Consider the following 12,687-nt stretch of genomic DNA (forward strand, 5'->3'; position numbering starts at 1 on the left):
CTTCTTAAGAGATTAACATAGCTAATAAATTTATCCCTTGAGAAGGGTAAGATTTCTGATTCTTTGAAAAAAGTAGTGGTTCAACTGAATGATTTTTTGGAAAATGTTTTGAATTATGAAGTAGGTTTTCATTCAGCTCAGAGTGCTGAAATCTTGTTGGTTTCCTTATGTAATCTGTTACTGTGGCATATTGATGATAGTGACCCTTGTATCAGGATTATTTTGGATATTTCTGCAGTGTTTGATATGGTTAATCATTCAGTGTTCATGGATAGGCTTTCTATTACGGGGATGGATGGTCGGTATTGGAATAGTTTCATGCCTTTATTTCTAATTAAGGCAACAAATAATAAGAACAAAAGAACATGAGAAATTGCCATGCTGTGTCAGACCAAGGGTCCTTCAAGCCCAGCATCCTGTTTCGAACAGAGGCCAAACCAAGCCACAAGAACCTGGCAATTACCCAAACACTAAGAAGATCCCATGCTACTGATGCAATTAATAGCAGTGGCTATTCCCTACGTAAACTTGATTAACAGCTGTTAATGGACTTCTCCTCCAAGAACTTATTTATTTAAAAACTTTTCTATACCGTCGTTAAGTTAAATAACCATCACAACGGTTTACAGAAGAGCACGATAAAGAAAAATATGGGTGGTATAGATTACAAATTAATCATGTGCCATCATAGTACGGTAACAATTTAAAATAATAAACTAAGTATATAAATTAATCCAGATTGTTAGGAACAAATTAGGCGGTTTGATTTTAACATTAATATGCTTTTGTAGGTTACTAATAACGTCTAGCTTGGTGCATCCTTATCTATCAACTATTTTTCTCCTTCTCTTTAAATCTATAAAATTCTTGTTTAAAAAGCCAGGTTTTCAGATTAGTTTTGAATAATTTCAGATTTCTCTGTAGTCTTATTTCGAGTGGCATGGTGTTCCATAGTACGGGACCAGCCAGTGACCGTGCTCTTTCCCTTACTTGCGTGAGATGTGCTGATTTGACAGAGGGGACAGTTAGTAGAGCTTTATTTGCAGATCTCAGGTTTCTTTGTGGTACATGCACGCGCAGTGCCTGTTAAGCCAGTCGGCTTTTTCATAGTGGATTAGTTTATGGATTATACAAAGTGCCTTATATTGTATTCTTTGTTCAATTGGAAGCCAGTGGAGTTCAGCAAGTGTTCCTAAATTTGGTCACTCTTTTTTTTGCCAGCCAAAATTCTGGCAGCAGAATTTTGCAATATTTGCAGAGGCTACACTAACTGCACTAACCACATCCTCTGGCAACAAATTCCAGAGCTTTATTGTGCGTTGAGTGAAAAAGAATTTTCTCCGAATAGTCTTAAATGTGCTACTTGCTAACTTCATGGAATGCCCCCTAGTCCTTCTATTATTCGAAAGTGTAAATAACCGAATCATATCTACTCGTTCAAGACCTCTCAAGATCTTAAAGACCTCTATCATATCCCCCCTCAGCCATCTCTTCTCCAAGCTGAACAGCCCTAACCTCTTCAGCCTTTCCTCATAGGGGAGCTGTTCCATCCCTGGTATCATTTTGGTTGCCCTTCTCTGTACCTTCTCCATCGCAACTATATCTTTTTTGAGATGTGGTGACCAGAATTGTACACAGTATTCAAGGTGTGGTCTCAAGACCGCACAGTATTCATGGTGAGACCGCACAGTATTCAAGGTGTGGTCTCACCATGGAGCGATATAGAGGCATTATGACATTTTCCGTTCTATTAACCATTCTCTTCCTAATAATTCCTAACATTCTGTTTGCTTTTTTGACTACTGCAGCACACTGAGTCGACAATTTTAAAGTATTATCCACTATGATGCCTAGATCTTTTTCCTGGATGGTAGCTCCTAATATGGAACCTAACATAGTGTAACTACAGCAAGGGTTATTTTTCCCTATATGCAATACCTTGCACTTGTCCACATTAAATTTCATCTGCCATTTGGATGCCCAATCTTCCAGTCTTGCAAGGTCCTCCTGTAATGTATCACAGTTTGCTTGTGAAGTCAGGCTCACTGGTCTATAGTTACCCGGATCGCCCCTGGAGCTATTTTTTAAATATTGAGGTTACATTGGCCACCTTCCAGTCTTCAGGTACAATGCATGTTTTTAATGATAGGTTACAAATTTTAACTAATAGATCAGAAATTTCATTTCTGAGTTCCTTCAGTACCCTAGGATGCATACCATCCGGTCCAGGTGATTTGCTACTCTTTAGTTTGTCAGTCTGGCCTACTACATCTTCCAGGTTCACAGTGATTTCGTTCAGTTCATCTGACTCATCACCCCTGAATACCATCTCCGGAATTAGTATCTCCCCAACATCCTCATTAGTAAACACGGAAGCAAAGAATTCATTTAGTCTTTCTGCAATGGCCTTATCTTCCCTAAGAGCCCCTTTAACCCCTCGGTCATCTAATGGTCCAACTGACTCCCTCACAGGTTTCTTGCTTTGGATATATTTTAAAAAGGTTTTATTATGAGTTTTTGCCTCTATGGCCAACTTCATTTCAAATTCTCTCTTCGCCTGTCTTATCAATGTTTTACACTTAACTTGCCAATGCTTATGCTTTTTCCTATTTTTATCAGATGGATTCTTCTTCCGATTTTTGAAGGATATTTTTTGGCTAAAATATCCTCTTTCACATCACCTTTTAACCATGACTGTAATTGTTTTGCCTTCCTTCCACCTTTCTTAATGCATGGAATACATATGCACTGCGCCTCTAGAATTGTATTTTTAAACAATGTCCAACACTTTTAACCTTTGCTGCTGCACCTTTCAGTTTTTTTCTATTTTCCTCATTTTATCAAAGTTTCCCTTTTGAAAGTTTAGTGTTAAGCTGCAGATTTACTTATTGTCCCCCTTCCAGTTATTAGTTTAAATTTGATCATGTTATGATCACTGTTGCCAAGTGACCCCATCACCGTTACCTTTCTCACCAAATCCTGCGTTCCACTAAGAATTAAATCTAAAATAGCTCCCTCTCTTGTTGGTTCCTGAACCAATTGCTCCATGAAGCAATCATTTATTACATCCAGGAACTTTATGTCTCTAGCAAGTCCTGATGTTACATTTACCCAGTCAATATTGGGGTAATTAAAATCTCCCATTATTATTGCACTGCCAAATTGGTTTGCTTCCCTGATTTCTCTTAGCATTTCATCATCTGTCTGACCATTTTGTCCAGGTGGACGGTAGTATACTCCTATCACTATACTCTTACCCAACACACATGGGATTTCTACCCATATAGATTCTACTGAGCATTTAAACTCTTGTATGATCTTTATCCTGTTGGACTCTATACCCTCCTGGACATAAAGTGCCACACCCTCACCAAGTTGGTCCTCCACCTAACTGATTTCAAAATCTATGCTGATGATATTCAGTTAATCTATCCTCAGGATCCTTCATTTTCAGTTTTTTTTTTATTTTTCCTGAGAATTTCAATGATATAACAAAATATGTGGAAAAATGTTATAATAGAGAAAAATCAGTGGAAAAGTAATTTTTCCACACATTTTTTATAACATTAAAATTCCTAGGAAAAATAAAATAGAAACTGAAAACAAAGGTCGTTATCTATCCTGTATCCATGAATCTTGATGGTGCCATTGACTTTCAAAATGTTTCCAGGATATTCATTCCTGGTTAAATTCAAATAATTTGTCTCTAAATGTGAAAAAATCTGAACCTTTAATGGATTTGTTGTCCTGGATTAGCAATATCCCTCCCTACTTTATTAATTGCTGGAGTGCCTATACAGTTTTTGCAATATGTAAGGGATCTAGGGGCATTGATAGATTTTCATCTCTCTTTAAATCCATAGAAAAGATCAGTTTGAAATCTGATTTTTTCAAATTAAAGGTTGGTTAGGGGCTGAAGTATATCTTATCCATTTCAGAGTTTTGAATAGTAATGCAGGCATTTGATATAACTTCACTCGATTACTGTAATTCCTTGTGTGTTAGCCTGCGTAAGTTCCAACTGATTATATCCTCTCTCAATTTGATCATATTACACCTATTCTGAAGCAATTATTTGGTTGCCAGTTATTTATTTATTTATTTATTTAAAGGCTTTTCTATACCGGAGTTCATGTACTAGTACATACCACTTCGGTTTACACAGAACCAAGATTAGAAAATGACATCAAACAATTGAACAATTAAACAATTAAATCCATTTTTATAGAGTATTTATAGAGTAATGTTCCAAGTGCTGGTTTTTAAAGCTTTAAGAAATGAAAAACTGCAATATTTGGTGGATCTGCTTTACCCTTATATTCCATAGCAGTCCCTGTGTTTGCAGGGCAAAGATCTGGTCCTTCAGAGAATCAAGGTTAACAATTACATGAAAATAAGCTTTTTCTGTGATAGGGCCAATGTTATGGAATGTCCTACCTGTTGATGTGTGGGTTATTATGGATTTGAAAGTATTTAAAAAAAACATGTTGTCTTATTTGTGCAAGCCTATGAATAATTGTGCTGTTCTTTGTAATTGTATTGCTGATGTACTGTTGATTTATAGTTCCAATGTTTTTAATGTTTATGTTGTGATGTTCCCTTCCTAGAACAGCAAGTCATTGCAATAAATGAGTTAAGAATTTTTAAATTAATAAATAAATATCATCACCCTACATCTGAACAAGGACCTGAACAACTACAGATATTAGTGCATGGAAAGGAGATAATTCTCATAGCATTGTTCTGTACACGGTATCCTCAAATAACTTAATAATGTTCTTGTGCTCTGAATTCAGTATCCACACCTCCTCCTTCAACTTCTATATATACCCACCCCTACACTACACACAGATTTTTTTCCTCAAAAGCTTATGCCTAAATAATGTTGTTATTCTAAGGTGCTACCAGCTTCTACATCATTTGTATTTTATTAGTTTTAGAAGTGGTATGAGAAGTCTTGTTAGTTCTAATATTAGAGGGGCAAGGGAGAACCATAAGGAACTTCTCAAGATAAAGAGTCTGTACTGGAGAATGCGATGCTGAGAACAAATCTTTGTGCTTCATAAAATATTAAAAACATGCTCATGAATTTATTTAAAGCACAAAATGTTTGCTGTTAAGATAAGCCACAGACCTGTCACAGCAGAATAGAAAGGTATGGTGAAGAAAAGGTTTTATACAGAACACTAAGTTCTCAGTGTTCAGAAATCACTCTGCATTTGTTTTTATCACCAAATCAGAATACAACTCAAGTTATGTTCTAAGAGGGAATGCAGTAGCAGAGTGTGTTTATAAGTGGTTCAATATGTGTGTGAATAGAATTGAATATAAGTGGGGAGGGGAAATAAAAATTGAAGGATGCATAGACAAACAGATGGACACATTGAATTATTCATACAAATTTACATTGTTCTTTTTTTGGTTAGTTTACTGGATGATTAAATACAGTGTATAATGTTTGAATGTAACTTTAATAAAGATAATTATATTAAAAAAAAAAAAGCTGAAATGTTTCAAACTGCTTTAGTGCTCTCCCAATGCAGGACTAACAACTTCAAATAAACAGCTTAGAAGTATGATGATTTTTACCTTACAGGTTAGTCAGTCAAGCTTCCTTGCTGCTACTGCTTGCACAGATAATGAGGTCTAAAATGTTTTCTCAAATCCAGTGGAATGTCTTAACAAATGATGTCTGGTGGTTCTAAAGCCTATCGTATTGACTCCATAGCCAGTCAGCTTTTCAGTATACCCATAATGAACATGCATGAGAAATTTGCATATGCGAGGTCTCCAATGTATGCAGCTATATCTCATGCATATTTAACATGGATAAACCTGAAAAACTGACTGGTTGTGGGCATCACCAGGACAGTTTTGGAAGCCACCATCTTAAGACTGTAATAGCTTTTATAAAGTAAGAGTTTTTCAGCTCTGTATCGTACTATGAATAGTAGCACTACAGAAATGATTAGTAGTAGTCATTTTAAAACTTAGATAAACTTTATCCTTTGTAGAGTACAGCAAGTTGCTTACCATAAACTGTATCTTTCGTAGATAGCAGGATGAATTAGCCATAACATGGAGATAAAGTCATCAAGTGGCATCAAACAGACCTCTTTCTCATAGCTAACAGATATTTTGCTCTACTGAGTATATGTGTGATTTTCCACTGGATCGTTGCCTCGTGAGCCCCCTCAGTCGATTTTAGAGCTAAATCTACTAGGTAGTCTACTCTCCAGGGAGGCAGCTGGATATTTAGAATGACTAATTCATCCTATCTATGGAAAACACTGTTTATAGTAAGTAAACTTGCTTTTTCCATCAATAAGTTGAGGGTTGCAGCAGAGCATTTACAGACTAAGCAACACAAACCCTACAGTGGTGAGTAGACTATTGGTTGAACAGGCTACATAAAACTGCTTGTCCAAATTTGTTGTCACTCTTTGAGAGACTGACAGTAATGGGACATAAAGGACCAGTTGCAGCTTTGCAGTCATGGCTCTAACCTGATGAGCCTCAATAATGTCTAATCTGTAGGCCTGCTAGCCTATAGCAGTGCACAATGCAGACTGCTAGCCAGTTGGAAAATGTATGTTTGGCCACTGTTATATCTAATCCATTGAGGTCATAAGAGCCAAGGCCCATTTATAGTCCAAAGTATGAAGGGCTCAGGAAAAATGTAGGTAGCACAATGGCTTAATTAATATGAAAAACTGATAGAATCTGCGAGTGGGTCTGGAGCACTATCCTATCATGAAAGAATTGCACATAAGGCAGATAATGAACTAAAGCTTGAAGTTCATTGACTCTTCTAGCTGACGTTACTGCAGCCAGGACTACTATTACTTTCCATGTTAGAAACTTGAGTGAGGAAGTCTCATACAGTTCAAAGGGTGGCTTCATCATTGTTCCAAAATCACATTTAGATCCCATGGAACAGGAGTTTTATAACTGGTGGTTTAACACAGTGGTTCACAACAGGTGTGTCAGGACACACTGGTGTGTCGCAGGGCCAGCAGATGGCTGCCTCATGAGCCCAGGTGGGAGTTGGTTGACTTCTCTTATTTTGGGCCTGATGGGAGGCTACTTTCACTTTTTTCTTTTCTTTCTGGTCCACTGGGAGTCTGTTTCCTCCTTCACCCAGATTAGAGTGAGACATTGCCAGCTCCTTCTCATGGGATGCACACTTTATCTTCCCCTGCTGAGTCTGGGAGTGATGCTGCTGCTGATCTCTTCACCCTGTGCAGGATGGGGGAAAGGAGGTTGGGGGTGCTGGGAAAATAAAGGTAGAACGGAGAGGGAGTGTGGGGGCTGCTGAGCAGGAAGGGATGGGAAACAGAACTGGGGTACGTGGGCAGGCAGGGAGATGGGATGAAGGGGGTAGGGAGAGTCAAGCAGGGGAGAGAGGGAGCACAGGGTAGAGAATGTGAGGAGTCATGAATGCTGGGCAGGGATACAAGTGTGAGTGGATGATTGAAAGGGAGTAATTGGGGAAAAATGAAGGATGATGGAGACATGGAAAGAGTGATGGGATGCAAGAGCCATAATATGTCAGTTTTGGGAATATTTCTTCTCTTTATACTTTGCTTAGTGTAGGAGGATATGTATTTCTGTTTCTAGCTACCCAGTTTTGCACTGCATGCAGAGCAGCTTTTTAATGTTTCCATTCTAGTTTTTGTCTCCATATTTGTAATTTGTGGTCTTTTATTCTGTATTTGGTGATGGTTGGATCTGTATATATGACTGAGGTGAGGTATTTTACTAGTAAGTAGGGGATATGTATCAATCTTTGTTGCATTTTCTCATTCTCAATAGGACATGCATTGGTGCTGCACTGCTGCCTTTTCATAGGAAGGGCTATTACTGTTTGAGTTCTTAGAATTAGTGTTGCAATGGTATAAAAGGTTTGCTACACGAGCTGAAGATTTATTTTTTCAGGTTTTGTATTTTACAAAGCACCTGGTAGTAAGAGAGTTTGTGTTTCTTTTACTGAGAAAGCACCAAAATCAGAATTTCTTTTTTATATAGCAAGTTGTATTTGAAATATCCTAGTTCTGCTCTGCATCCATTATTGGGGGGGGGGGGGTTCCTGTGCATGCAGAGTATATGTTTACGTTTAGCCCCATGAAAGTCAAGTGTTCAATGTGTCACGCCTGTAAGTATTATCTGCCAGATTTCTCCCAACAGAAAAAAGTTTGAGAACCACTAGTTTAACATACCTCAAGCTTTTCATGTATTTGGATACTAACGGATCAATGGAGATCGTTTACCATGTTTAACCAAGGGTAAACCTGCTATAGCACTGAGATGTATTCTTACTGATGAAGTGGCACGGCCAGATTCAGAAAGCGAGAGTAGATAGAATAGTAACTCTTTTGGTTCACATGCAAATGGATCCAAATTGTTCCATCATGTGGCAAACCTTTTCTATTTGAAACCGTAAGCTTTTCTGGTTGAAGGTTTTCTTGTAGACTCTGTTGTGTCCTCCATTATTTTAGGTAAGCACAAGTTTCATTACTGAGCGTTCAACATCCAAGCTGTCAAGTTGAGGGAGAGAAGATATGTATAAAATAAACATCCCTCTTCGTAAGTTAAAAAGTATGGATCTGATCCGAGAGTATCTGAGGAAGACGGGAGAACTGTACTGGATAAGCAAACCAGACTTGTCTGGGCCATGCTGGAGCTATGAGGATCAGGTATGCCTGATCCTTCAGTACTTTTTGAATCATTCTGGCTTTTAGGGGAATCGGTGGAAAAGCATACATGAGATCTGCATTCTAATCAAGCAGAAAAGTGTCCCAAACGGATCAGAATTTGCTGGGAAGAATGGAGCAAAACCTTTCCAGCTTTCTGATTTTTTTCTCACACAATAGGTCGATTGCCGGAAATCACCCGAGACTGACTAGTCTGTTGGCTGTAGATTGCTGCCAATGTGTTGGAGTTTCTGGAAGGTAGGTCACTTGCAGTACAGCTTGATATATGCATGCCCACTTGAAGATTTTTTTATCGCTTCTTGGAATAGAGTCCAAGATCCCAAGCATCTTCATTTGTTCATGTAGAACATGGTGACATGATTGTCTGTTTTGGTTGAGAATGTTCTTTCCTTGAAGAAGGTGAATGAAAGTTGCTAGAGTATCTCATCATACTCAATTTGAGGAAATTGATTGAAATTGTTTATCTAGGAATGACCACATCCCTTGAGTTCGAAAAGGGCCAGGGTGGGCACCAAGCCTTTATGGAGGCATCTGTTACTAAAGTTACTTGGTAAGGAACTTGTTGCAGCAATGCTCTTTCTTGTAAAATGAGGAAGGGTTTAGCCACCAACTGAATTCCTGTTTCATTTTTGTTGAAATCTGTACTTTGAGTCAGCTGGACCCATTGGAAAAGAGAGCCCCATTGAAGGTGGCATGACAGAAAAGTGTGAGCTCTAGGCTGCTGCCAAGTTGCTGCTGCCTGAGATGTGGAACTACGGATCAGGCCTCAGCAGGTGACAGAAGATACACCCACAGGCAAGGACCGAGAGAGCTGGGATCTGTACCTGAACCAGCTCACCCTTCCCTGCAGGTTGAACCTTTGGTTTCGGGGGGGGCTGGCAGGGTTTAGAGAGCAGACAGAGGTTGAGGCAGGTGGTGCTAGCAGAGACAAGGTGCAATCAATGGTCAGGGCAGGCAGCTAGTATCAAAGACGAAGTCCAGGCCAAGGTCAGCAACAGAAGAGACAGTCCCAAAAGAGAAAGGACAAGAAGACTATAGCAAGGAGAAAGGCATCAAGAAGGGGGGCAGCACAGGGGAAGAAAAGGGAAGGAACACCAGAGCCCAGAAAAGATGAACCAAGCTCTTGCCTCTCTACATCTAATTATCTTCTCTGCAGCCTGTTATTAAGAACGATTGTTAATTTAGCCTCAGAGGAGTCTTTCCCAGCAAGCAGGGCTCCCTGTATGAGACTTGGAAAAAGGAATGGCAGACAAATAACTAGAAAAGATTACCTTAAAATTATGGCAATTGTTTCTTGTGAGCTTTATAAATCTAATTCTACAATCCATTTTATAAATGCTTATCAGAATTTTAATTAGAAATATTAAACAAATGTTCACTGAAGTACCATCATAATGCCAAACAAAAGCCATTAAGAGGTAAACCAGGGCTGCTGACTTTGTAGTGGTTCTTGCTAAACATGAAAATCAGCCACAATTTCATTTCATTTAAAGTGATTTGAAAAACAAAGACTTACCTTGACCAATATGTCCTTCACAAACTGGGGACTGTCGTTGTGCACACTGATGTAACTGGAAAAGGTCTCACCCAGAAAAATATTTCTGCTCCCAAAATATAAAAACAAAAGGCACATTTTGTTTTTGAAGAAAATAGTTCTTTTAAAGGCTACAATCTATTACAATGTAACCATTTACTTTATTTTCAATATGTGGCCACTGGCACTATTACTCACAGGTGTCCATCTTGTACTAATTCAGTCCCTTTATGTGCAATTAATGGGAAAAATTCATCGCCAACTTAAAGTCTGTCATAATACTATTTCCATCAAGATTTGCACCAGTGACCATATACAGTGCACATGACACTGATAAAGTGTACATGCTAATAAAATAGTTTTAGAACTAAGACTACTAAGCTGTGAATTCAAGGAAAGGTCAAGTACATGGGAAAAAAAAAAAAAAGAGGGAGGAGGTGCAGGGGAGATAGGATACAGACCTTCAGATACCTGAAAGGGGTTTTTTTTTAAAAAAATATATTTTTATTTATAAACATGAATTAGGGGGAAAAAACCCAGAATACAGTACAATAGAACATGCATACATAAAGAAGAAAAAAAATACATATTCTGACAGACCAATCTGGCCCCCTCCAAAGCTCTGTTCCCATCAATTAGGAAGGAAAAAAAACCAGGGCCATTGAAACTAGCCATGGTATCATAAATATAACATCTCTAATTCCATGTATCCCCCATATGGATTTTGTCGAAGTGAACGAACAAAAAATACAAAATACAACTGAACCATCTCTACTCTGTTTCATCATATGGCATTCAACACAGTCTCGCCACAATCGTACTCACTCATTCACACCAACACCTTCACAATAATATCTTACATCAGTGTATTCATCAACAGATCTGATTCACTACATATAACCTCAATGCATAATACTCATATTATAGTATTATATTATATAATATTATATACCCAGATGTTAAAACCTTCTGAATCTTATCAGGTAAAGTCCCATATGTTGCTTTCCATAACTTTTCATAATCTGCAGGAATCTTTCTGTTCGTAAGGACTGCATCCAAGCGTTCCACTTGCATCCCATCGGCTACTTTATAAAAACATTCAAAAATATTAGGGCTCTTCTGTTGGATCCAAAAGGTTATTATGATAGCTTTTGCCAATAACACCATCATTTGAACATATTTGACTACATATTTGGAAGCATCATTTAACTAAGACACCAAATCCATAACCAAAAATTTTCCATTAAATCGTTTTTGGTGTACAATGTTCCCAATGAAGGACAACACCGCATCCCAGTAAGAGAATAAAGCAGGACACAAGACAAGCTGATGCAAAAAAGTACTTCTATGGGTTTTACATTTATCACACAGCTCAGAATCCACCACTCACATCTTATAGGTCCTAACCTTATCAATTTGCTCCTTATGAATAACTTTAAATTGCATAACAACATAAGATATGCCATACTGGGTCAGACCAAGAGTCCATCAAGCCCAGTATCCTCTTTCCAACAGTGGCTAATCCAAGTCACAAGAGTACGTGGCAGGTACCCAAACATTAAATAAACCACAAGCTACTATTGCTAATTAATTACCACAAAAGCAGTTTATGGATTTTTCCACTAGGAACTTATCCAAACCTTTTTTAAACCCAGTTACACTAACTGCTGTAACCACATCCTCTGGCAATGAATTCCAGAGCTTAACAATGTACTGAGTGAAAAAGTATTTTCTTTGATTTGTTTTAAAATGAGCTACTTGCGAGCACTGACCTTGGCCTACCATTTTCTTGTGAAGGTCTGCCCACATGATGCACCCTTTCTATCAATATGGGTTCTGTATCAAGTGAGATTCCCAAATGTTCAGGTAACCATACTTGCACCAAATGAGCTAAATCCTTGACTTTTTCTGGCACTCCGATAATTCTGAGATTGTTTCTCATTCCTCTATTTTCTTGATCATCAATGCACTCTACTAAGGATGCATTTTCTTTCTTTAAAGCTGCTACTTCAGACTCCAATCTGTCAGTCATTGTTTCCTGCGTCATTACTCTGTGCTTGATCCCATCCATCCAATTCCATTGAGAGTCTAGGCTGTCTTTGACCTCATCAAATTGAAGATTGCACTCTATTAAGTTTGTCTGCAAGAGCAGCAGAACCATTCTTGGCAATTTCTTTGATAAGATCCGCTTTCATTTCTTGCATTGCCGTTTCCAGCTCCGCCGGCATTTTGGGCTCCACAGTTTAGCTTTTTTCCCTTAGCATTCTTAGAGTTTTTGTGGTCATGAGACAGAGCCAGCTCCCACAGGTTTTCAAGGGTGTTCAGGTTAAAATAGTGTCAGAATTAGAGCAATAATTGTGGTAGATGACACCAAATATAACTGCAACATGTGTCTGGCCTGTTATAGTTTTGAGGTGTTGGAGTGGATTCTTGGGTACT

At 38.3% G+C, this 12,687-nt stretch overlaps 1 protein-coding gene across 9 annotated transcripts in view; it reads right to left on the reverse strand.

The window, feature by feature from the left end:
- Positions 1–12,687, reverse strand: part of TRAPPC13 (trafficking protein particle complex 13) — a 153,435-nt gene that overhangs the window by 57,618 nt on the left and 83,130 nt on the right. For all 9 annotated transcript variants that reach the window (XM_029576164.1, XM_029576182.1, XM_029576157.1 and 6 more), the window contains one exon: positions 10,231–10,315. In XM_029576164.1, the coding sequence (XP_029432024.1) occupies positions 10,231–10,315 (85 nt within the window). The remainder of the gene's footprint in view (positions 1–10,230; positions 10,316–12,687) is intronic.

Source organism: Rhinatrema bivittatum, chromosome 1 (assembly GCF_901001135.1).
Source record: "Rhinatrema bivittatum chromosome 1, aRhiBiv1.1, whole genome shotgun sequence".
Classification (NCBI taxonomy): Eukaryota; Metazoa; Chordata; class Amphibia; order Gymnophiona; family Rhinatrematidae; genus Rhinatrema; species Rhinatrema bivittatum.